Source organism: Caretta caretta, chromosome 8 (genome assembly GCF_965140235.1).
Source record: "Caretta caretta isolate rCarCar2 chromosome 8, rCarCar1.hap1, whole genome shotgun sequence".
NCBI lineage: Eukaryota > Metazoa > Chordata > Testudines > Cheloniidae > Caretta > Caretta caretta.
The window spans coordinates 67,136,807-67,159,722 of record NC_134213.1 but is presented as its reverse complement, the minus strand read 5'-3'; the positions used below and the strand labels follow the sequence as shown (position 1 = coordinate 67,159,722).

At 38.5% G+C, this 22,916-nt stretch overlaps 1 protein-coding gene across 1 annotated transcript in view; it reads right to left on the bottom strand.

Moving 5' to 3' along the window:
- Positions 1 to 372: 372 nt before the first annotated feature.
- Positions 373 to 22,916, bottom strand: part of SLC25A24 (solute carrier family 25 member 24) — a 35,902-nt gene continuing 13,358 nt past the window's right edge. The window contains exons 2-10 of the mRNA XM_048861591.2: positions 16,591 to 16,717; positions 15,850 to 15,937; positions 14,949 to 15,060; positions 11,453 to 11,611; positions 10,273 to 10,425; positions 7,661 to 7,768; positions 4,587 to 4,754; positions 3,516 to 3,666; positions 373 to 2,684 (exon numbers count right to left, since the gene is read on the bottom strand). Of these exons, the coding sequence (XP_048717548.2) occupies positions 2,506 to 2,684; positions 3,516 to 3,666; positions 4,587 to 4,754; positions 7,661 to 7,768; positions 10,273 to 10,425; positions 11,453 to 11,611; positions 14,949 to 15,060; positions 15,850 to 15,937; positions 16,591 to 16,717 (1,245 nt within the window). The 3' untranslated portion in view covers positions 373 to 2,505. The remainder of the gene's footprint in view (positions 2,685 to 3,515; positions 3,667 to 4,586; positions 4,755 to 7,660; positions 7,769 to 10,272; positions 10,426 to 11,452; positions 11,612 to 14,948; positions 15,061 to 15,849; positions 15,938 to 16,590; positions 16,718 to 22,916) is intronic.

Here is a 22,916-nt window from a genome sequence, read left to right as displayed (position 1 = left end):
CATCTTGCAGAGTAGACCATACCAAATCATGGTTTCACAGTGTCCATTGAACTGTGCTAAGGATCAAGACTTTGGATACTTTGCTTTTTCCCCATCTACATTGCAAGATGGAACAGTGTTAATACTTCAGTTGGGACTCCTGACAGTTGATTCTGTAGTGTAGCCAGGACACAGCCTTTAAATGCTAAAATAGGTGTTCAGATACCATTGTAATGGGTACAGGGTACACTGATTTCAGTACTAATTTTTGGCTAGAGCTGTTTTGTCTTTCATTTGACATTAAAGCACACACACCGTTCTGGAGTTAAGGGAATTGTCACTTTTGGACATCTGTCTTTCAAACCATGAAAAACATAATACATCCCAGACAGATTAGGAAACAAACATTTATTATAAACTGGTAGTTTTACAGATCTATAAAAGTGATCATCAGCTTTTTTCAGTACATAGACTAAGAATACATAATTTGAACACATCCCGTCAGAGGCACATGGTGAAAAGTTAAAACTCAACTGGTCTCATGTTCTTTGGCAGTTGAAAGTGTCCCCACCACAACTGAACACTCATAATGGCACTTATACAAAATATTAACAAAATGGACTGACTCTGCTACACAACAGGTGCTGCTTAGGTCATCTTTACATTGCATAAAGAATATATCTGTTACAGTCAAAGGGATAATTGAAAAACAAAACTGGATCCCATGAATTATATGCAGGTACAAAGGGATTGGCAAAGACAAAAAGAACATGGACAATCAGATCATAAAGACATTGTACATAAGCACCATAATACCTGCTGTAAAGCGATAGATTCTGGCTTTTAAAAGAAGTGCATAAACTAGAGGGCAGGTTAACAAAGGTAAACCCAAAGAAAGCTGCCATTTTATAATATCACCAGATTAACTCACAGGATTTATAAGATCAAGAATGAAAAATGGTTACCCCTTGTGTGTGTCTTACATAAAAGGCCAAATTCTGTCTGTTCTGTCTGCCCACCCATGGAATTAGTGCAAATTAACGCTACAAAAACAGTTATATTGTGCCAGCGTTCAGGCCAGCAAGCAACTGAAGTATACCTTAGTGGGGAAGCCATTTACAAAGTGTCTGTACATTAAAATATCCATCCCATATATGGGAGAAACTGTAAAATAAATGACTTATCAAAAATGAGTTCTTGGGCTCTTTGACTGCTTTGTTTGTATTTTTCCACATTAATATAAAAACCAAGGACCACTTTAATGTTCTGATTGTGGTGTCCTGCCTAGCCACTTGGCAACCTCATCTCATTTTCTGGTCCGAGTCTGACTCCCTGAGCCAGTGCTCTCAGCCCTTCAGCTTCGGTAGGTGGGGAGAGAGAGTGCCCCACACTTCAACAGTAACTACCCCTCCAGTATTACAACTAGAAGGATGTTGTTGAACTGCAACCATTCTGAAGGGGAAACAAATGAGTCCTCAGACTCTAGTAGGAGGACGACAGCATTCCAAACCCCACTGAGAAAAATCATTCAAAAGCCTCCCAATAATCAGCCGTGTGACCTTTGCTAATTTGCTTGTTTTGGTACACTCCAATTATTACAGCCAAGACCTAATGCAGCATCAATTTTATATTAGATACTTCCTTTATCCTGGAACTGTAACCTGCGCTTACAGGGAGTTTAGTGATCCAGTAGTTCTTTTCTGTTGCTATTATGATCCTATAAAACTTGCATCAAGAACCAAGGCAATCTTGGCTAATGCTGCCAGCATTTATAAATTAAGTGGAAAGCAGCCCAGTGAAATGAGCTATGAAGGTCATTGTGACTGTACCATAAAAACGTAGCATTTAACTCAGTTTGAGGTATTCTGATGTCATAGAACAACATCCCCTTGCACTTTCATTTCTTTAGAGGAAAAACAGAGGAATAAAAGCCAAACATTTTGTCATCCTAAAAGAAAAACTATCAGGAGACAGTTTAATATGGTGTTCTAGTCTTACCTGCCTCTAAGGCAATGTTTTCCCAGGACTTATTTTAACAGTTTATCAAAAAATCAATATTGCCTTTACAGATAGTAAGTGCAAAAGGATAGCTGTGAATTGCTTGAGTACAAGATGGTGACACAAATCTACGTGTTTTAATACCAATGCAGTAAACACTTTTCCCAAATGTGGCTTCAGCCCAATCAAATGCATATTTAAGAGAGCAGTAATTACAAAAAAAAAAGAAAAAAAAAGAGCCAAGAGCTAAACCACAGGTGGTTTCCTGATAGTCTTTTAACTTGTAGCTGATTTAAAGATGCTGTGTTTTTTTTATTTTTAAAATCCATACTATATTGATAGCAGTTTGGGGATGGGGTTTAGAAACTAAGGAAGTTCCTTCCAACTTGGGCGGAAAACAAAACCACAGCTTCTTTGCACAGTGATCTGTTCTCCAATTACAAACAAGAACAAATCATTTATTTGAGAAATCCTTTTGGTTTGAATATTCCTGAGAAGGCTAGAGGCTTATCAGCTTTTTCCTTCTTTTCATGCTATTCCCAAATTTTGTTTCATTTTTTCATAAACCACATAGCTGATGCTGACAGCCGGAAGCACTTTCATGAAGTTTGGGCCTATGCCCCTATAAAGTCCTAGGATTCCTTCGTTAGCAATTATCCTTTGAAAGAGTCCAACCATGTTTAGCTGTGGGGCTCCTTCCAACAGTGCTAGAAAAGAAAAGGAAGATAGCAATCTCCATCATTCAGCAGTTCTAGTGATGTTAATATTCTAATCACATAAAGCTCCTCACTACACAGATGCACAACTTATCACCTCTAACCCTATGGACTTGGTACAGTCTCTTCTCAATACTATTTCCTAGCACAGCAAGGTCTGCTCTAAGTCGCTAAGTTTGGGGCAAGTCTCTTTCAGCTGCAGACGTGGGCCTTGGAACTCACTCCCATGAAAGGTCCACAAGAATAATACCTTGCTGGTTGCCTTAACAACATGCTGGAAGTTCTATCTGTCCTGTTGATCTATCCTCTCCTGTCTGAGACCTTGCACTTCCATGCAGCTTCTACTACCTTTCTACTCACTTATTTGCAACAGTTAGTAAAAGTGACCCTTTTTCAGTGGTGGATTTATTTTCCTTGAAGGTCACAGAGCTTTCCTCTACACCAAATTCTTTGGTCTCCTCTGGCCATGCATTTGCTCTGGTGGTTAGTGCTTTCTTTCTTTCTTTATTTTAATTTCAGCTTTGTCCTTTGATTTTACAATATGGTCTTTGCATAGTTTGTGATGGGAACTCCATAAATGGGTTAAAATACATAAGGTGATTGACACAAATCTATAAAATATAAATATTAAAAACACAAAGAATCTGGAATCTGTAACATGAAGGTTGTGTCAACAACCAACAAAGCCAATCAAAAGTTTAGATGGGCAAGGTCAGTATGGTATTAGACACCTTAAAAACTGGCCTACTAAGTAGGGAGCATTCTCCAAATTATAAATACCTTTAAAAGATATTCTTCCCAAACCCAAATCCCAATTCTCACCTTGAGCCTGCATGCGAGTTCTGATGAGAGCAAGAGGGTAGCTGGCTAACTGACCACAAGTGCTGGAGACAGTACCACATCCGAGCAACACAAAGACACCAGGGTTAGCAGAGTCTGATGCATAATGATCTAGCCAAGCAGTCTTCAAAGCCTGTCAGGAAAACATAAATGGATATGAATAAGAGGTATATTAAAATTTACACTAGATGGTTAAGCAGACTTTATAGCTATCAATATTAAGGTGCTCCTTTGCCTCCATAAAAATATTCCAAATGCATTCATGGGCTTGATCCTGCTATGTGTTGAGTGCTCTGCCTCAATCCAACAAACACTTAAGCATATGCCCCCCATCCTCACCCCCCGATCTGCTGCCTTCTCCACTCACCTGCCTCCTGGGAAGGGCAGCGATTCAGGATTGCTGCAGGAAGCAAGCAGAGCTTGCTCTCTCCCCACCCCTCAGGAGCCAAAGTGGTTCTCACAGGAATGGAGAGGGACACAAAAAGCTCAGCAGCTCAGAATACTTCTGCTCTCTCTTCCCCAGTGTCCTTCCTCTAAGCAATAACATCACTCCTCTGCTCCTCTCCCCTCCTATCTCCCTCCCTGCAACACCAGGCCTGGGAAGGAGGAGGAGAGGACTCCATTGCCGCTGAGTCCCCACAGGCCTCAGAGAAGGGGTAATGAACCCCTGGAGCTGCAGAAGGAGCAGATGTGGGTGTGAGAGCTCCCACAGTGGGAGCCAAAATCATCACAAATCCAGACAGACCAAACCACAATATAAATTTAAAACAAAAACCACTCATGATTCTGAGGGAATCTCACGATTTTGGTGGGTCTGACTCATGATTTTTGAATCATAGGGTTGGCAATACTGTAACACAGTAAGGAAAAAGATGTGAAAAACCAGCCCTGAGCATACTACAGCGGATATTTTTTAAATTCTCAAATAAGTATAACTACAAGTAAGTTACAGATGTGAGTGAATGATACATATTTTAAGAAGGTAATGGAGAGGGCAGATTACATTTTTGTGTGTCTAAAGAAATAATACATGCATCAAGTAAACAAACTGACCTCATAGACAGCCAGGTCTATACCAGCATAAGGAATTATGCCCAGAATGTTGGGTACATAACCTTTGTAAAAGGCTGTCAACCCTTCTCTTTTTAAAATCTTCCTAGCACAGTCAAACATCCCAGAGTATTGTCCTGTTTTACCCACTGCCAGTCTGGTCTTTAAGACCTGAAGGTAGAAGAAATGTAGAATTAATTATTTGACAGGTCACGACCCAGCTTACATATAGGCACAACAAATCTTTGCGTACTCATAAGTTTCTATTTCCAAAAAGTGAACCTCTTTGCATTTGCTACTTAAAGTCTCCTTTATAAACAACGAGAGTTAAGGTTTGGTTAGCATTAGTTTTTTCAGAGTTTTATCATTTGTAAGAGGAATAGTCCACCTAACAAACTTATGGTTGTGAAGGAACAGGGTATATTTTTTTAGTCAAAATCAGAGTAAGATGAAAGTTGTGATTTGCCTTTTTTTCCCCTTCTCATGTTCAAGAGAGACAATTTTTTAAAAACAAAGATATCTAGAGCCTCTCATTAGGGCTGGTGCTTAGCCTAAGAACAAATGTGAAATTAGCATTTAAAAAGCAAAGACTATGCAGGAACATGAACTAATTCCTTCTAAGGCTTCATTGGATTAAGCTTTTCAACTGAGGATTGCAAATCATATTACAAACATTAAAGAAGATTCATGACATCCTTTTGAGATAATTAAGGGATATACAGGGATCACTTCACTCACTACTGAAATGCAACACAACAGCTGTTTAACAGGGCCTGTGACTTTACACCAGCATTGCAAGATAGGGAGCGAAGAACACCATGTTCAAATGAAACTGCCAAGGGAATTCCCTGAGCAGGAATTTGGCCTGCTTGGAAGTCTCATAAGAGATGGCTCCCATATGTGATATCTGGCACTTCAGCATACAATCTTGGCCAGGAACACCGTAAAAACCAGCTTTACTGCAATACTCTGGCACCGTTAGGAAGATGAGAATATCTTAGGGCTTTTCTATGTGACGAGTGCTACAGCGGCACAGCTACAGACCTGTAGTTATACCACTGCAGCGCCACAGTGCAGACGCTCTCTACAGAGATGGAAGCGTTTTTCTGTCATTGTAAGTAATCCACCTCTCTGAGCACCAGTAGCTATGTCAATGAAGAAGGCTTCCACTGACCTAGCCACATCTACAGCAGGGTTACATCAGCATCATTATGGCGCTCAGGGATGTGAGTTTTTTACACCCCTGAGCAATGTAGCTATATCAATCTAAATTTTAAGTATAGACCAGGCCTTATTGTAGAACAGGGCCTACATACCTCCACATCCATTCTTGTGTAGTACGCCACTTGAATATAAAAGGACCAACACTGTAACATTTGGTTGCTTTATTCTATGTGCTTAGAAACCAGCTGTGACTTGATTTTCTAAGGACAATAATGACTTAACTAAAAAAAACAAACTCCACCACAGTGTGTAGAATGCCATTGTTTTTTTTATCCCCACAGAGAGACACTCCTTATCAGAAAGAGTTCAGGGTGAGTCACTATTTATATCAGTTTCAAATCTTGCTAAATCCTGGTCCCAGCACAGAGCATGGGCAACCATGCTGTGTGCTACAAGAGTAATTAATCTTTTAGGGAGAGGGAATGGATCTTCTACCCAGGCTGCAGAATGAAAAATAGTCACTCTGGAGCTATTATTCTATTCTTGAGGCTGGAAAAATTGTCGCAATACTGTTCTGCAGGCCGCTACCTGTTGAATGGAGGAATAATAGCAGTGACTCCACAGAGGAGCAGATCAATCTGCCAACCCTGCCCATAGTGCAAGGAAATCCAACAGAGGTAGCTTAACTTCATCTGCACGGGCTACCTAAATCTAACCCCAACTCTGCACAGCAGCACTATATTGGTTCTGTTGCAGGCAAGGCCTGCTCACCCCATGCCAGGGTCTTGGACCCAGTAATGGCAGGTACTCACCAAAGGAGTTTCCCCTGGTGGTCTGGTGTAGAACTTCAGTTACATTTCTGCCTCAGTTCCCCCTAGTGGTTTTTCAATGAGTTCAGTGATACTTATATACAATGAGCAATGCCCCTTCAGGGATTTTGTTTATTTAATCAACCACCAAACAGTGTGTAAACAAGCCTTCTCCTCCCCTAAGTTCCCAGTCTTCTCCTTTGCCTGGAGTTGTGCAGTCTCTCCTCTGTGATCTCATGGTATCTCCCAGGCCTCTCTGCCTCAAGAGCTTTGTAGTCTCTCCCCTCTGGAGCTGTCTCTCTATGTTTTGGGGACTGTTCCTCTCTCCAGGAGCCTCTGCTACCACTGCACGTAGCTTCCTACCCAGCTCCTCTGAAGAGTTCTCTTCCCAGGAGCTTCCTCTCTATGTTCTCGTCTCCTGCCTGACCCTCAGAACCATTTATAAACCAAGTGTTCCTTTATTAATTAATTACCCCACACAGCTGCTCATCCAATTAACTATCCACAGGTGGATCTGGATTGGCTTGTTTGCCTTAGCAAAGCCTGTCAGGCTAGATGCCTGCCCCTTAGAGGACCAGTCCCAGTGGCAGGGCCACATTTAGGGAAGTATTTAAGCACACACTTAACATTAAGCATATGCTTAAGTCTTTTACTTCATGGGACTTAAATACACACTGAAATGTTCTGCTGAACAAAGATAATTTCCAGACTTAGAGACTTAGCATGCAATCTGTGACAACCAAATTTCTAATATTTTAAAAGAGAAAGAACACAACCCCCAACACGTATGCACATGGTGGTTTGGGTTTGTTTTTTTAAATGACATAATTTAAATTAAAAAAAAAAAATCAGAAAATAGCAAAACCCCACATAACCCTAAACACCAGAAATTCTAAGTATAGAACATGCCATGTTGTATCCCAGAAAGTGTCAGGTAGCATTATGGTGTGATTCTGAAGGAGTAAATCTACAGAATGCAAGTGAAAGCTGTGATGTCGGCAGAACTCCTTTAATGTTTCCACAAAAAGCCTTATCTTGCTCTTGGTGCAGTCAACAGGATTTTTGGCACTGACTTCAATGGGAGACCAGTCCTCTCTTGCTTACCTCCATAGGATAAATAGAGGTTTGTGCTGTTGCCCCAGCCAAAGAACCAGATACAAATCTTTCAACGGTCCCTATCTTTCCATCTTCATTAGCAAATAGCTTCTTATACTGTGTAGGTAAAATACATAAAGACAAATATATCACACATCTTTCTGAGGCAGGTAGAATCCCCCAGCAGAAGCAGAAATATGACATGAGGTTTTCCCTTGAAGTTTGCATTATAGATGTCCAATTAACACAACTTAAAAATATTTACATTCCAATTCTATGTGTAATGATTTATAAAAACATAGATCTTCCAGCCTGTAAAAGTCCTTTACATTTGGTCCCACTGAGTGGGATCAATTCTGCCCATACTATAGTGGCAGAGGAGCACCACTATAGTTAAGTTTGCCCCAAGACACTGGTTTAAAGGTCAACCTTTCTAAATCCTCTAAAATTGACTTGATTAGTCTTTGAAATTTGGTATGCCTCAGGAGCGTACAGGGTAGGATTAGGGACCCACATTTAGAATCATTTGTGCCAGGGGGCCCGGACATACAAGCCTGAGAAAAAACAGCCTTTTTAAAAAAAAGTTTGGGGGGGTTTGGGAGGGAGGAGAGCTAGAGATCAAGCTATTGATGTGATGAGGGTCAAAATGGTCTCGATCTCTCAAGTTTTACCCAAGGTAGTGCTTTGCGTGCACACAGTCTTTGAGGGACCCAAACTGAGAATGGTGTTTAAGAAAATACACATTTTTACTACGCACATGTACCAATACAGAAAAGCAGCTAGAGGATTTTAATTCACACCATTTTATATGCTTTAAAGCTCAAGTCTTCTAAGTACTCTGAAATTTGAATGGTTAGTCAGGTTGGTTTGAAAATTTGGTGTCTCTCATGAGGGCACAGGGTAGAGCTAGGGATTCAAATTTGGGGTCATTTGACAAAGAGGTTCCCAGGTTGTCTTAAAAAAAGTTTCCTTCTGCTGCTCTGTACTGTTAAACTGAACGTTACTAATCACTGGATGAATCAGAGCTCATTCTGTTTGACTGCTGCAAAGTCATACTTCAATTAACATAACTAAGGATAAGTTAATCACAAGCACCCACATACCACAAAAGGAATTTTGAACTGAGCGGATGTAGTGCTACCATTTGAGAGTCATGAGTGGCAGTTTTATTTTGGGGGGAATATACTCAAAGTGGAATTAGACATGTGAATCCTTAAGAACATAAGAACTGCCACACTAGGTCAGACCAAAGGTCCATCTAGCTCAGTATCCTGTCTTCCGACAGTAGCCAATGCCAGGTGCTCCAAAGGGAATGAACAGAACAGGTTATCATCAAGTGATCCATCCCCTGTTGCCCATTCCCAGCTTCTGGCAAACAGAGGCTAGGGACACCATCCCTGCCCATCCTGGCTAATAAACACTAATAGACCTATCCTCCATGAATGTATCTAGGAAAGGAGGCATTAGGGAAAGGAGGCGCAGTACATGTGTTAATGGGATGAATTGGGGAACTGCTGAAGGAGGGCAGACTTAAAGGTTGAACGCCTTAACTCTGCATTTCCGGGTTTTCAGAAGTTTCAGTTTCGATTCACTCAACATTCTGCAATGGGATGGCATATCACTAAGCAACCCTAACTCTGCAGAAATGTTGGGTTTTGGTCATTCAATACCTATATGGTTGCACTTTTATAACAGATGAGAACCCCGCATTCCTTGCATAACCAGAACTCCAACTTAAGTGAATGGGTACCCAAGGAATGGAGAATTAGGCCTTATGTGCACCATATCACTTGCTGTAGGCAGTCAAATACAACTACTCAGGCAGAACAAAGACTAGACTGCAGTATCAGTTACGGATAAGCTGAAGTAAGAAGTAATGTACTGAGGGAGGTAAGCAATAACTGCACATTAGAGCAAACTACAACCTCTCATCAGAAGTTGTAAATCAGATATCCTATACTCAAAGGATAATTTTTTAAAATAGATTTTGGGTTTGGGGTTATTTGTTTACAGCATAGAAGAGTGTTGATGTATTGTACATTACTTTGCTCTTACTTCCGGCCCTAGCAAGACTCTGCCATCTTCACAGATGAGAAAGCAAAGATCAGTCACCGGGTGTTCTAGAATTTCAAACTAAAACTGTGACCGCAGGGAGATCTCTATTCCAAAGGAGGATCAGGCCTTTAATATGTTGTGTAAAGCTGATTCAGAGGTAAATATAATGCTGAAATCCATGCTGAGGGCATCTTACTGCAGCACATTGACATTTGACTTTAAAGAAATCCTGTACATGGGTATGTGTTAGGCTAATACAACATGCTAGATTTTTATGTGGTTACCATTTAGAAAGTACAACTGAAGTATTTACAATTAGAGCACCTCTCCACAAAAAGTTATATAGATAAGTAGGTAGCTTTAAACTCATATGATGTGAATTTGATTTCTTTCCTACATTGTTCACAGTACAACAGTAATAATCCACATTACTCAAATATTTTATTAACCAGTCATAAGACTATTTTAACTGTGATCAATAAAACCATTATATATATTTTCATCATCATTTGCATTCTGTTTGTTTTTCAGTATTTAGTGTTCATCACCTTGATGTGACACATTACCTGTTCATATGCCCAGAACTTAACAGCTGTTTCAGGTGCGATTTTAATGACATTCACACCATTTCCCCTCCAAAGGGAACGGACGCCTCCTTCTTTCACCATCTGCTTAAGGCCATTTGATATATTCATTTTATTTGACTTTGAACTATGAACCTATTAACCACAGTAAGAAAAAGAAATGCTTAGATTGAATATAGGACTCATTTTTAAGCAACAAAGGATAACTGTTTTAGTAAATACTTAAGTCAAAAATCCCTAGAAGACAGACAGTATAATTACTGGTCTCATAACTGAATAGCTGTAGTCAATCTGAGATGCTGCAATATGACTGTAAACTAAGGATTGTTTTCACATCATTAACATTATCTGTTGTATTTCTTGAAAGCTAACACTATAATAACAATATTCCAATCTTTCATTTGTGATATTTCTTCCAAATTAGCTACTGGCTCAAAAGGGAATACAAATGCTCATTATCAAGAGAAATGCAATATATTCCTTAAAAGGCATACTATAGAAACACTACATAATGTGCTTTTTAGATTGAGTAGTACTTTCTATATGGCAGACTCAGAAAACATAAAGCAAGCTACTGTTTAAAATCCTGTGATTTTGAAAAATGTCTGGAAAGCGTGTAAAAAGTGTGAAATTTATTGCTGATCTTAATACACTATTGTAGTTTATACCAGCACAACCGATTTTGATAGGGTAGATGTATTTTTCAGTATCCGCCTTTTATTAATCATTTTAGATATCAAAAGGGAACATATTTAATATAATATCTGTACCACAACACACCACAAAGCAAGTCTCCTTACAAAAATGCATCATTTGAATTCTTTAAAAAAGCAGCAAAATGCATAAAACAAACATGTAAGCATCAGGGTGCAAAAGACATCTACAAATTAGGGCCTAACCCTACAAACCACTATGCCCACAGGACTAGTTAGGTGTAGTTTATCTTTGCGGATCAGGACCTAAGTCAATACAAATTATGAAACAGTTTTAAAAGCACAATGAGAGCCTCTCTAGAAGTAAGACGATATATTCTGCTATTAGTTTGCAAGAACTCCCAGCCAGCTGGAACTCCTCTAAAAAACTGCCACAAGATGGCCCAGATTATTCTCAATGGGAAAAGTGATTTACCAGAATTTAAAGTTGCTTAAGTGTTGCAACTCACCTGCATCATGACTTTAAGGCGATCTAGTGGTGCTGTACCTGTTCGAGAAACAGCACCAGCCACTCCTCCTGATAACAGCTGTCTCCACCATTGCCCAGACTTTTTCTCTTCCTCTGTGAATTCATCTGGGATAGTCAAGCTATCTCCTATATCCAACACCTGTCACAATGCAAAGCAGAAAGGGGCAATGACTATATTTCCTATTTCATCTACTTAGTGATTTTACTGATAGTTCTGACACGGGCTTGACTACAAATAGATACCGTACCAAATGACAGTGTATAAAAAAGTTACGTTAAAGACATAAAAATAGCCATCAATAACCTGTAATGTACATACTGTAATTTCATTCCATTGTTATAAATTCCAGTAAGACCAATTCTATACAACAAAAATCAAAAGTGACCCTTTGTTCCCTTTAAATGTATTTAGAACACCACCACCCAAAACCCACCATTTCAAAGACAGCACCATCATCATTAAAAATTATGACAAACTCCTTTCTTGAGCATAGCTGTAATGAAGACATTTTGTCAAGCTCAGTAAAGCTTTCCAGACAGTGTCCAAGTCCAAAATGCTTACATGCTACTAACCTTTCATCCAGGCAGCCTTTACGGATTAGTTTGATAATCTCTTAAAGATGTTGTCAAGAGATTAATCATTCAAGGTAATTTATTCATGTATTTTACAGACACACACATTTAAAAATAGCTTTCTATTGATAAATTAATATAGCACCTAATTATATGATTCATTTCACTAATCCATTATGATCTTTCTTGTTCCAACCAACAATTTTACTGATTGTTTTGAAGAGACATTATGACTATCCTTCAGTTGTGAAAGTCTGAAATCTCCCTGCCAGATGTGTGTTTAGTTTAAAATACTTACTGTTCAACTTGAACAACAATGAACATTACCAAAGGCGACAGGGGTAAGGTTTCCCATGACAGAAGGCTATGGATTTTTATAAATAAACTTAAATACCACACCTTCATTTTCATCATATCATATATGTAATAATAAAAAATTAGAGGGACTTCACCATTTAATACTACAAATCCAGTTTCCCATGAGAGTTACATTTGCCATTAAAAAGAGAGAGCGAAAAATCTTTCCAATAAGAGAAAGCAATTACTGCCAAAGTAGCTGGGGAGTGGGAGGATTAATTTTTTTCCTTTAATAAAGTGAGTTATATTTATACTGTTGCTGAATTTAATTTTAGATGCTACCACTCTTAATGCCGCAAGTCCCCCCCCAATCTGTAAAATGGAGATAGTACACTATGTAGCGTTTTGTCTTGTTTATTTAGACTGCAAAAGCTCTTCTGGGCAGGAACTCTCTCTCTGCATCTGGATAGTGCCTAGCATGTTGAGACATACATTTTTGAAAGTGATGAGTGATTTTGGGTGCCTAATTAGAGACCTCTTAAAAGGGCCTGATTCCCAAAGGGTGGGTGCTCAACACTCAGAGTATGCCTACACTAGAAACACTATATCAGCACAGCTACAGCTGTGCCACTGTAGCATAGACACACTTACTACAGCAACAGAAAGAGTTCTTCCATTGCTGTAGAAAATCCACCTCTCCAACCGAATTCTGTCGACCTACCAATGTCTACACCGGGGCTTGGGTTGGCTTAATTACATTGCACAGGGCATGAAATTTTTCACAGCCCTGAGCAATTGTAGTTAAGCCAAGCTAACTTTTAAGTGTAGACCAGCCATGATAATCTGGCCCCTTTAAGGGGTTTCCAGTTGGACACCCAAAATGGAGCCCCCCCAAATCACCAGTCACTATTGAAAATGTTGACTGGGTGTTCTAGTTTGTGCCTATATTAATAGCACCTGCCAGAATTTGGCCTTATATGCACTGGACATTAATATCACCTTACAACTAAGCCTAAGAAAAAGAAAAAGCTAAAGTCACCTTTTGGGATTTTACTGTATAAACATTACAATAGCCAGCCCACAACACTCCTATGCTATTTAGATTCCTGCTCACCAGAGTCCAATCACAACTAAGAGCCTTCAATTTTAAAATAAAAAGAGTTTTCAAAAGGCTGTTACCATGAGAAACTGAAACAAGATTTCAAACATTTTGGCTATGTAGGGCACCCCCTGTATTGCTGTGGTAACTGGTTCCAAGTTCTCACAGTAGGCCAACTGCAACAATTGTAGATCTCATGGAACACTTCTAAACTGAATATTTAGGATTAGATGAGGAGGTTCCATAATAACCAGAAAAAGAACTTATAATTTTCAGCATTTAAGAAACAGAAAAAGTCTTGGGCGTTTTTCACTAAATAGTATAGACTCAGAACTATCCAATTTCATATATTTGCCTCATGTTTTCTTTTGGCGAGTCATCTAAGAGGATAGCTGGATGTTAACCACCATGTGATACTCCCACTGTGAATTCAACCAGGGCAGGCATATATGTTTAGCCTGGTTTTAAAATAGAAAACTATGAATCGTTGTTTTCTTCTTACAGTTTCATAGCTTAAAAAAGGTCAAAGACTATTCTCCTCCAACTTTTAACTATAAAATTATTCTCGGGTTGGGACTATGTACTGCAAATCAACCAAAACTGTAAACACCTATAAGCAAGTTTTTATCATGAAAAGGCTGACAGATCCTTCAGGATTCAAATGATCTCATTATATTTAAAGTAATTACAGTTTTTAGCCATGTGGTCTTACCCTGATCATTTACAGGAAAGTTCATTCTGTCAAATTATTTATCTGTGCACATGCAATATTTCACTGGAGTGTTACCTATAACTTCGCATTGCTTGCATATCAAAGAATTATTAATTTAATAAGATCTCAACTCTTGAGGAATTGGACTTACCAAGGCTGAGACAAATGTAGTGCATTACTTCCTGCCATTACGTATTCTACTCTTACTTAAAATTCTGGAGAGAGCATGCACATGTATGTGTGCAAACACTCATCTAGAGTCTACATTAAAATAGCAATTTTGTGAACTTTATGATAAAATTGCTAGTTAAATGAAACTGCTAACACAATACCAATATTTTGAAACAGCTAAAATACTTCTCCAACTTGTATGATCACATGAAAGCAACAGTCCGTTATAAAATGCACACAGTAACTAGAAAAAGGATTTACTATTGTGTGACATTGTTTTGTGAGGCCTCTCCAAAGGGACAAAATTCTTATTTCTAGTCCTAATGGTTGGCAAGATACTGGACCTTAGACTTTTCACTGATCCAGGACTAAATACTCATACACACACAAGGATACTTGGGGCAGGAAGATGGGATAAGAACACCACATCTGGGAGGAAAAAAAACAAACTATACCAACTGTCTAAAGCCTCTCAGAAGGCTTGAAGTTCTAAAATTAGTTGTGGCAGAGATGGATTTGGAAGCAGAATCCAGGTGAGGAGTCAAAGATGCAGGATAATCTCACACACACACACACACACACAGCTACATAAAATAGATCTCCTTTAATACAAGCTGAACTTACAGTAGAATGTTTCCAATAACGGATTATTTCCTCAATGTCTGTTGCTGGGTTAAATAAAAAGTGATCCCGCCATTCATTCCAGTCCACTGACATTGTCCCATCAGCATCGATGCTGAAAATAAAACAAAACAAAAGTATGCAAAATATTAAATTATGTCTGGAAAATAGTAAAAATAAATAAAATATCTGGTCACTCTACCTGCAAACTTTTTCAGACATGAAGTCCTGTGAACCCATGCAAACCAGTCCTCACACAAGAGTGTGAAAATCCATGTACAGCAGTGGATACCAATCTTATGAATGGTCAGTAAAATGAACCATTTTTCCCAACTGAGGTGGGGGGAAGGGTAAGTGGACATAACAAAAGTCACGTTAATGAAGAACAAGTTGACATCCCTTCACATTTCCAATGCCTTCCATGAACTGGAAATCATACTCTGCAGGACAAGAAAACAATGCAGTGCACCATACTACAACTTATGCACCATACCTACTGTAAATTTGAGATGTTCTATTTTATGAATCTTTCAATTTTATGAACTCAAATACTTAGTAGAATAGGGATTCTACTATACTATCACCTTTGGAAGGGTATGCATGGCTCTTTAGTTCACTAAGAAATGAAAATAGATCATGTTTCTATTCTTAAACTGGAGGCCAACTACTGTTGGTTATGCAGATAGGTGTGATACCTAAATATTAGCATAACTCAGATTCAGTCTTAAATGCATATGAAAATAAAAATTAGACAGTGTTTTACTTTGCCAATAAATAGTTATCTTTGATTTAAAAAATTATCCTTTTACATCTGATCTGGAATTATGTAAACATGTTTATGAACAATCATTTGAAGAATACACAAACTCACAAACACTGACTAGAAATAAGAATGGTTTCTGACCTTTGTAGAATCTTTTCTGCCTGTTGTTCTGAAATATTTATACCCAATAACTTGAGAGACTCTACAATCTCTGATGCTTCAATTTTTCCTTAAAGCATTAAAAGAAAATATGTACAAGTTAAAAGCTTCTTCAGATCTCGTTATGTAAACTCACATGACAATGATCTTTGTTCTACTTAAAGATTTGGAAAGTCTTTAAACTATCATTTAGTACAAACAAAGCAGCACAGACCATTTAATACACTTTTACACTGAAGTCCTAAATGATATATAATTGGATTATATCTGCTCAGTATTTGTAATACATAAGTGCATCACAAACACCTAGTGAGTCAGTCTCCCTCTATCAAAGAGGGAAAAATATATTTTCTAACTAGAGACCTCCTCACAGCTCCTCCAGCTGCGGAGCAAAATTCCTTAGTTCTACCATCTTGAAGGAGGTTAACTGGAGGAGAATAATTAGTCATTTGACTATGATGTGGATACTCAATCAAAATTATGAGCCTGCTCCTACTCCAATTGAAATTAATGGGAGAAGATACAAGTTCCACATTAGCAATACAAGTTCCCTCTCAGCAAACTTTATACTCCATTTATTACATACAATATTTACATATTACAAACAATATATTTAGGTCCTTGAATGTTTTGGGGAAATAACCATTTTATACTGAATTATTCTGAAATCTAGTTCAGTAATTGGCACCACACATTTTTCTTTCTTCTTTTATAAAGACATACCATCATTGTTTTTGTCCAGACTCTTAAAGGCTAGTTTCATTTTCTTCTCATGGTCTTTAAGATACTGCATAAATTCTTCGAAGTCCAGCTGCCCATCCTTGTTAGAATCTCCAGTTTTAAAAATTTTCTGTTGAGACAAAAATAATTAAGGAAATATTACTGATCAAAGAATGAATGAAAGAAAAGTGCTTTGTAATATTAAGATCTGAATAATCAACTGTGACAGGTATCTCACACTGGCAGAGTTTGGGAAAGAAACACTTTTCCTCGCTCACCAAAACTGACCCCCAATTGAACCTCAACCCACTCATTCTGGGTAGGAAAGTATTGCTACTTCCATTTTATACTAAAATTACTGTCTGTAAGACAGTCATTAGGAAGCAATGATAAGACACATTGAGACAAATAAAACACACTCTTAAATGTAGTTCTACCTATGAAATTAGCCAAGGGTTAAATACAGCCTATATGAATTTTGCATCTGCAACTCCAACAGACTAGAAATACATCTTTGAGACAGGGATGAACTGGATTCAAGTTGTGATCTTGCTTACTAGACATTTAGTCTGCATTCAACACCTTGCCCTGCTTGTGTCTAAAGAAGTAACAAAAATGGGGAGTTATAGCATGCTAATCTCTTACAGCGGAGGTTCCAAACTGTGGTACACGAGCTTGATATTGACTTCACAAAAAAAATTTGAAGGTTGAATGTGAATGAATAAAGTTTGGGAATCACTGATTAGAGTATAGCATTTAAGGTGAAGTTCTGCTCTCATACTTCAGGATGGATGTGAAAGCCTATATTCCACTCTCCCTACTCATGTAGAGTTCCTATGAGACAGAATACACAATTAGAGATGCACTGGATGGATCAGAGACTGATTTGAGAGCAGAATTTTGAAGAATATATTTTGAAGCACTGCATGGTACATTTGAAATCTCTGCTAAAAAAATTAATATGTTTTTAGTTTAAATATTTTCATACAAGTGTGATGAATCAGGGCTATATCTGTACAACTTATGAATTCAGATTGATTTATGAAGCTGTATTATGAAGAACTGCTGTATTATGAGTGCCTATATGCATGTGGATCCACTATTGCTGATAGGGCCTGTAGCAGATACACACAAGACCGGGAAAGTGGGAAATACTTAAGGTTAACAATAGTACTCAAACTCACAAAGGTCATGATATAAAGTAGCTGAAGTTTTAGAAATCGAGTTTTAGCTTAACACCCCCAAAGATAGTGGGGGTGGTAGAAGCAGTGGAACAAAAGAGATCAGGTGACCAAGAGGGGTTAAAATAAAGAAATACACAGGAATAGGGGAGTCAGACAAGAAGAGGAAGCATGAGGCAAGAGAAAGAAGGGGTCAGAAGCTGAGTAATGGGCTCCAGGAGAAGGAGGTCACCCAGCATGTAGGAGCCTCATAGGGCAAAGGAGCCCTACCTGCTTTCCTGCATCCAGATGGCCCCAAGGGACTACAATCCAACCCCAAAGAATGCCCTGGAGTGGTGAGGAAACTGAGGTGGGGACATGCGTTTAGTGTTTGTGGTTTGTATAATCTGTACTCTATTGTACTTTAACCATAAAAGAACATGAAGTTGTTAGACTCTGTGCATAGTTTGTGTGTGTTGACTGCTTGACAACCGCTGTGTGCCCCTAAGAGAGTTAAACTATAACCAGAAATTTCACACCTTTGGGGTAGAGCTCTTGGAGAGGTGTGTGTTTGAGTAACTGGGGTATCTCACAGGCCAGCACTAATCCTGGGAGCCTAGGACAGGTGGGCTGAGGAGCCCCATTTCTGAGGAGTGATAGCAGACTGAGGGTCAGTACCCAGGAAATGTGATAGAAAGGCCCAGGGAGGAGCCAGTGCTGCAGCCTGCTGAGGCTCCAGAAGCTTAATAAACCCCAGGAGAGCCCAAGCACAGAGGCTTTTGATTCCTCTCACACTGGTTCTAGTGGGTGGCCAGGAAGAATTGCTTGCTAGGATCTGTGACAACCAGTTATATCCAAATGTACTCATTGTATAAATACAACATCCCTGCCAATTTATTGCTGGTCTGCACTCTGGCACTCCCCATTGCCACTCCTGCTCCTGAATAGGACTGGATTATAAAACAAACGAACCAAGAACCTAACATAACTCAAGAAATTGCAAATCAGGGTTTACATACACTAAAACAAAAATGGTCTCCCAAGAACTTCCCCATCAGTTCCATTCTACTTACCTTAGCCACCCACTCATGTACTAATGATGTGTTGATGTGTATGAATTTTGATGTGTATGAATTATATTAGCCACAGGATCTTATGCAGGCCTTGTCGTAAAATGCCTTGCACACCTCTGGCACTTATATAGGTAGGTAATCAATCTCAGTACAATTTGTATGGCTATTCTGAACTATGACATTTTACTGAAACCACATTGCTTACTTTGATTTGGAGACAATATGCAATAAGTACTCATTCTGCTGTAACCGGTTACAACTTACTGAAATAAAAAGCACATTCCAAGAATGAGTAGCCCAACAAGATTCAGCCAAAGAATCTACTGAGCTTAGAGAAAACTAAAAATTTATCATGTGCTGGGTGTACAGGTCAGGAGGAGATCTCTAAAACATCTGGGTATGTTAAATGTCTCTTTCTTCTTCCCCAACCCTTCCACTAAAGTAATGTATGCTCATATTTGAAGTTTTAAACATTTTTGATCTTGTGAACAAAATTCATGAGATAAGACAATTGTGACTAAATATTTAGAAGGGAAAGGTCACATGGCACTCAGTTATGAAATAAATAAAAAGTGACTTACATGCCTTCCTCTAGCATGGCAAATTGTGCATAGTGCAAAATAAAATGTATAGTTTAAAAACTATCTCAACTATTCTTAACTGACTGCAGATACAACTTCAATATTACTGCTCTTAACACACTGTAGATTATGGCTAAAACTTCATTCCTTTTAGCAACAACTGGTTGATGAGGGACACCCAAGCCAAGCTCACTCAAACACCCTTATCACTGTGGTTGGTCCTTCCAGATTCTGTCATTTCTAATAACACCACTCAGAAGTTCATCAATAGATTTCCTGTCACTGACTTTCTTAGCTAGGAGATAAAAGTCTGATTTCTGGATTAGTCCTTTATAGAAAGAGGTTGTTACACTGAAGTTCTGGTCAGAAATGTGACTATCTAGAAGTGGTATGCAGTGTTTTTGTAGCCATGGTGGTCCCAGGATATTAGCGAGACAAGGTGGGTGAGGTACTATCTTTTATTAGACCAACAAGCGTTCAAGCTTGGCCTGAAGAAGAGCTCTGTGTAAGTGCAAAAGCTTGTCTCTCTCACCAACAGAAGTTGATCCAATAAAAGATATTACACCTCGCCCACCTTGTCTATCTAGAAGTGGCACCGTCTAAACCAATAAACATGTTTATATTCCAAGTGTTTCACTGACTAAAATAAATTGTTACTACTCCATACTTTTGTGTGCACCCCCCCCCCACACACACACATACACATACACCCCCATACACCCACCCCTATGGGAAAATGAGCAAGATTTTGTTCTGGCTCATAGCTGCAACAGAATGCTAACTAAGTTCCAATTACAGAATCTCTATTACTGGAGAACAACAAGAGAATCCAAGAGAACAGAGATTTCTGGTTGAGTTTGTAGGGCTTGAAAATAGAAAACATAATTTTACCTATAAACTCAACACATTTTATATGGAAGTCACTAGAAAGTAATAAATGTGGACTCCCTAATTTTGTCTTTACAATCATTTGCCACAGTTCCAGTCTCTCCAAATCATTTTGACATGGCAGAGGTGGAAGGGCTTGTCGGGGGATGGGGGGGGATAGGAGAAGGTGTGTTCCAAAAGAAGGATCATCTATTTTGCTCACCCTAGAATTCTGGAAGTTCCTAGGATGAAAATCTTCTTTCAAGCTATACAATCTACAAATTATTTTTGAGACAAAGTTTTGGATTGAAGCCAACATTTCTGAGTTTCCTGCTGGTGGACGTCTTACAGCACATACCTTATTTGTGACACCAACTGTTTGAAAATCTGGTGTCAGTGATAATCAACTAATTTGCTTCTAGTTATTGTAATTTGTTAATTCATTTGTCATATAGGAAGAGCAATCACTCATGAGTGCAAGAACAATAACTGAATTATTTTCATGATGCCAGAATATAGAGGTGTGTGTTATTTATACACATATACATGCTATCATTTTTATAAATAATGATAATAAAAGGAAATTTTTAAAGACAACATTTATTTAGATGAATTGTGGAAAAGTGTGCCAATCAGATAGCTGCATGACTGATCATTATTTACACATGAAAAAGATTTCCCAACCATAAGCTTTAAAAAGAAAATACAGATAGGCTGACACACATAATAGGTCAATTTATCCTCAGATACCGGGGCAAAATTCTCATTGACCCATTTGATATGCTCTCTAGGCTAAGCTAATTCCCATGTAGCAGGTCAATATATACATCCAGTGAGCAATTTTCATTCTGGCACACCAAACATCAGATAAAGGGACTCCCTATTATCTTCAGTGGAAACTGGCTAGTGTCCTAAATAAAAATTTAATTGCAATGACTTTTTTCAGAATTCAAAGCATGTGTTTGAAAATAAATAGGTAGTGAATGCAGTTAATTTACATATTTTTAAAGTGTGTTTTTAATTTTTTTAAATGTGAATTTTGTTGTGTTTTTTTTTAAATGTGTCAGACTACGAAAATAGACAGGGTGCATAGCGCTCTATTCCCCCAACCTAGCACTGGGAACAGACCCAGATATTTGACTGTGAAACTATACCACAGAAAACAAAATGACTTGATTATGACAGAAACTGAAAAACAACCAGAATTTATATTCCAAAACTAAAAGCTTCTTCCTTCCCCTCTCTGCCCTAAATTTAAAAACAAAAAGAAGAGAGCAGCAATGCTTGGAAGATCAGAAATTCATTATAGGCTGCAGCCCACATATTTTGTGAGCATAGCCAATGCAGTGATGCCTGCTTGAGTCTGCAGAGAACCTGAAACAATAACTCTGAGATATGAATTGCCCCTTCACCTCAACAAGGGCCCTATGGACTCTGCTATTCTGTTGTTGCAGAATTTGGCATTTGTCTAAGACATGACAGATTTCAACACTTTTGCCACCAAATTTTCTATTTTGTTGCAGGTGCGGACTGGTGCCAGACATTGTTTTCTATCTCCCTGTCCTTTTGGAGCCTGCCTGCTGCTTCCTCTTGCTCTCCAGCTTTCTCCATAAGGGGTCATTAGATGAATTACAGTGCAGGCTCCCCCATGTTACTCCCCAGAACCAGACAACAGAGACTTAGGGAGGCAAATGATGAGGCTGGCAGCCTGAGCTGCCAGGAGAGCTAGCATGCTATTTCCTGGTATAGACTTGCTCACCACACCCTTGGTTAGGTCCAACAGCAAGAGAAAAAAATGTTGTTTGCATGTTTCCCCAAGACAGGCCATTTCATGTCTCACTATCTGAAACTTTGAACCCAAGCAATAAAGATATTACACAAGACATAGCAACAAGGCATATATACAAAGAACTGATAACTACTAGTTGAGCACACCAGCAGATTTAATGATACAAAAACCTTAAAATTGCCTTTTGTCTATTTGTATTTTAATATCAAGGCCTTCCATTTTTTGACTGAACATCCAGGTCTGACATGTTATACTATTCAAGCTGTGGTTTCTAACAAATTAACAGTTTGTCGCTGTTCTTCTGCTCCTGGTGCCTTTTGTACAAACAGCCAACTCTGTCACACTAAGGCAACATAAGCCCAAGCATTTGGAGGTGGAATGAAACACAAGAAAAAATTCAAACCTTGGGTTGGGGGAATAGGCAAGGATGCTGTAGTGTTTAATTTTTCCCAGTATTCTCAGGTACATCCGCAGCTATGATTTGTTGTTCATAAATAAACAATATTCATTGCCAAACAAGGGAAACCTGCAATAAGTGACTAAATATTTTGCACATGACAACTGACCTGGCACATTGCTAGATTACTAAGTGGTACAGTTATGACCCACGGATATTTTCAACATGATGGTACCTACAGAGTAGAAGAGGGTAGAAGTTATTTTATATTTGTATGTAGATTTTTCTTTTAAATTCCTGAAAATATCACTATTAAAGTATTTTAACCATGATTTTTAAAAAAGTTAGGGAAACTTTTTCACATTCAGAATTTATCATTGTTCCAAAAAAAAGAAGTGGTGGGTGAGGAGGTTGGTTTTGTTTTTATAAAATAATTCTCAATCAAATTAGCTTGTTAATTTA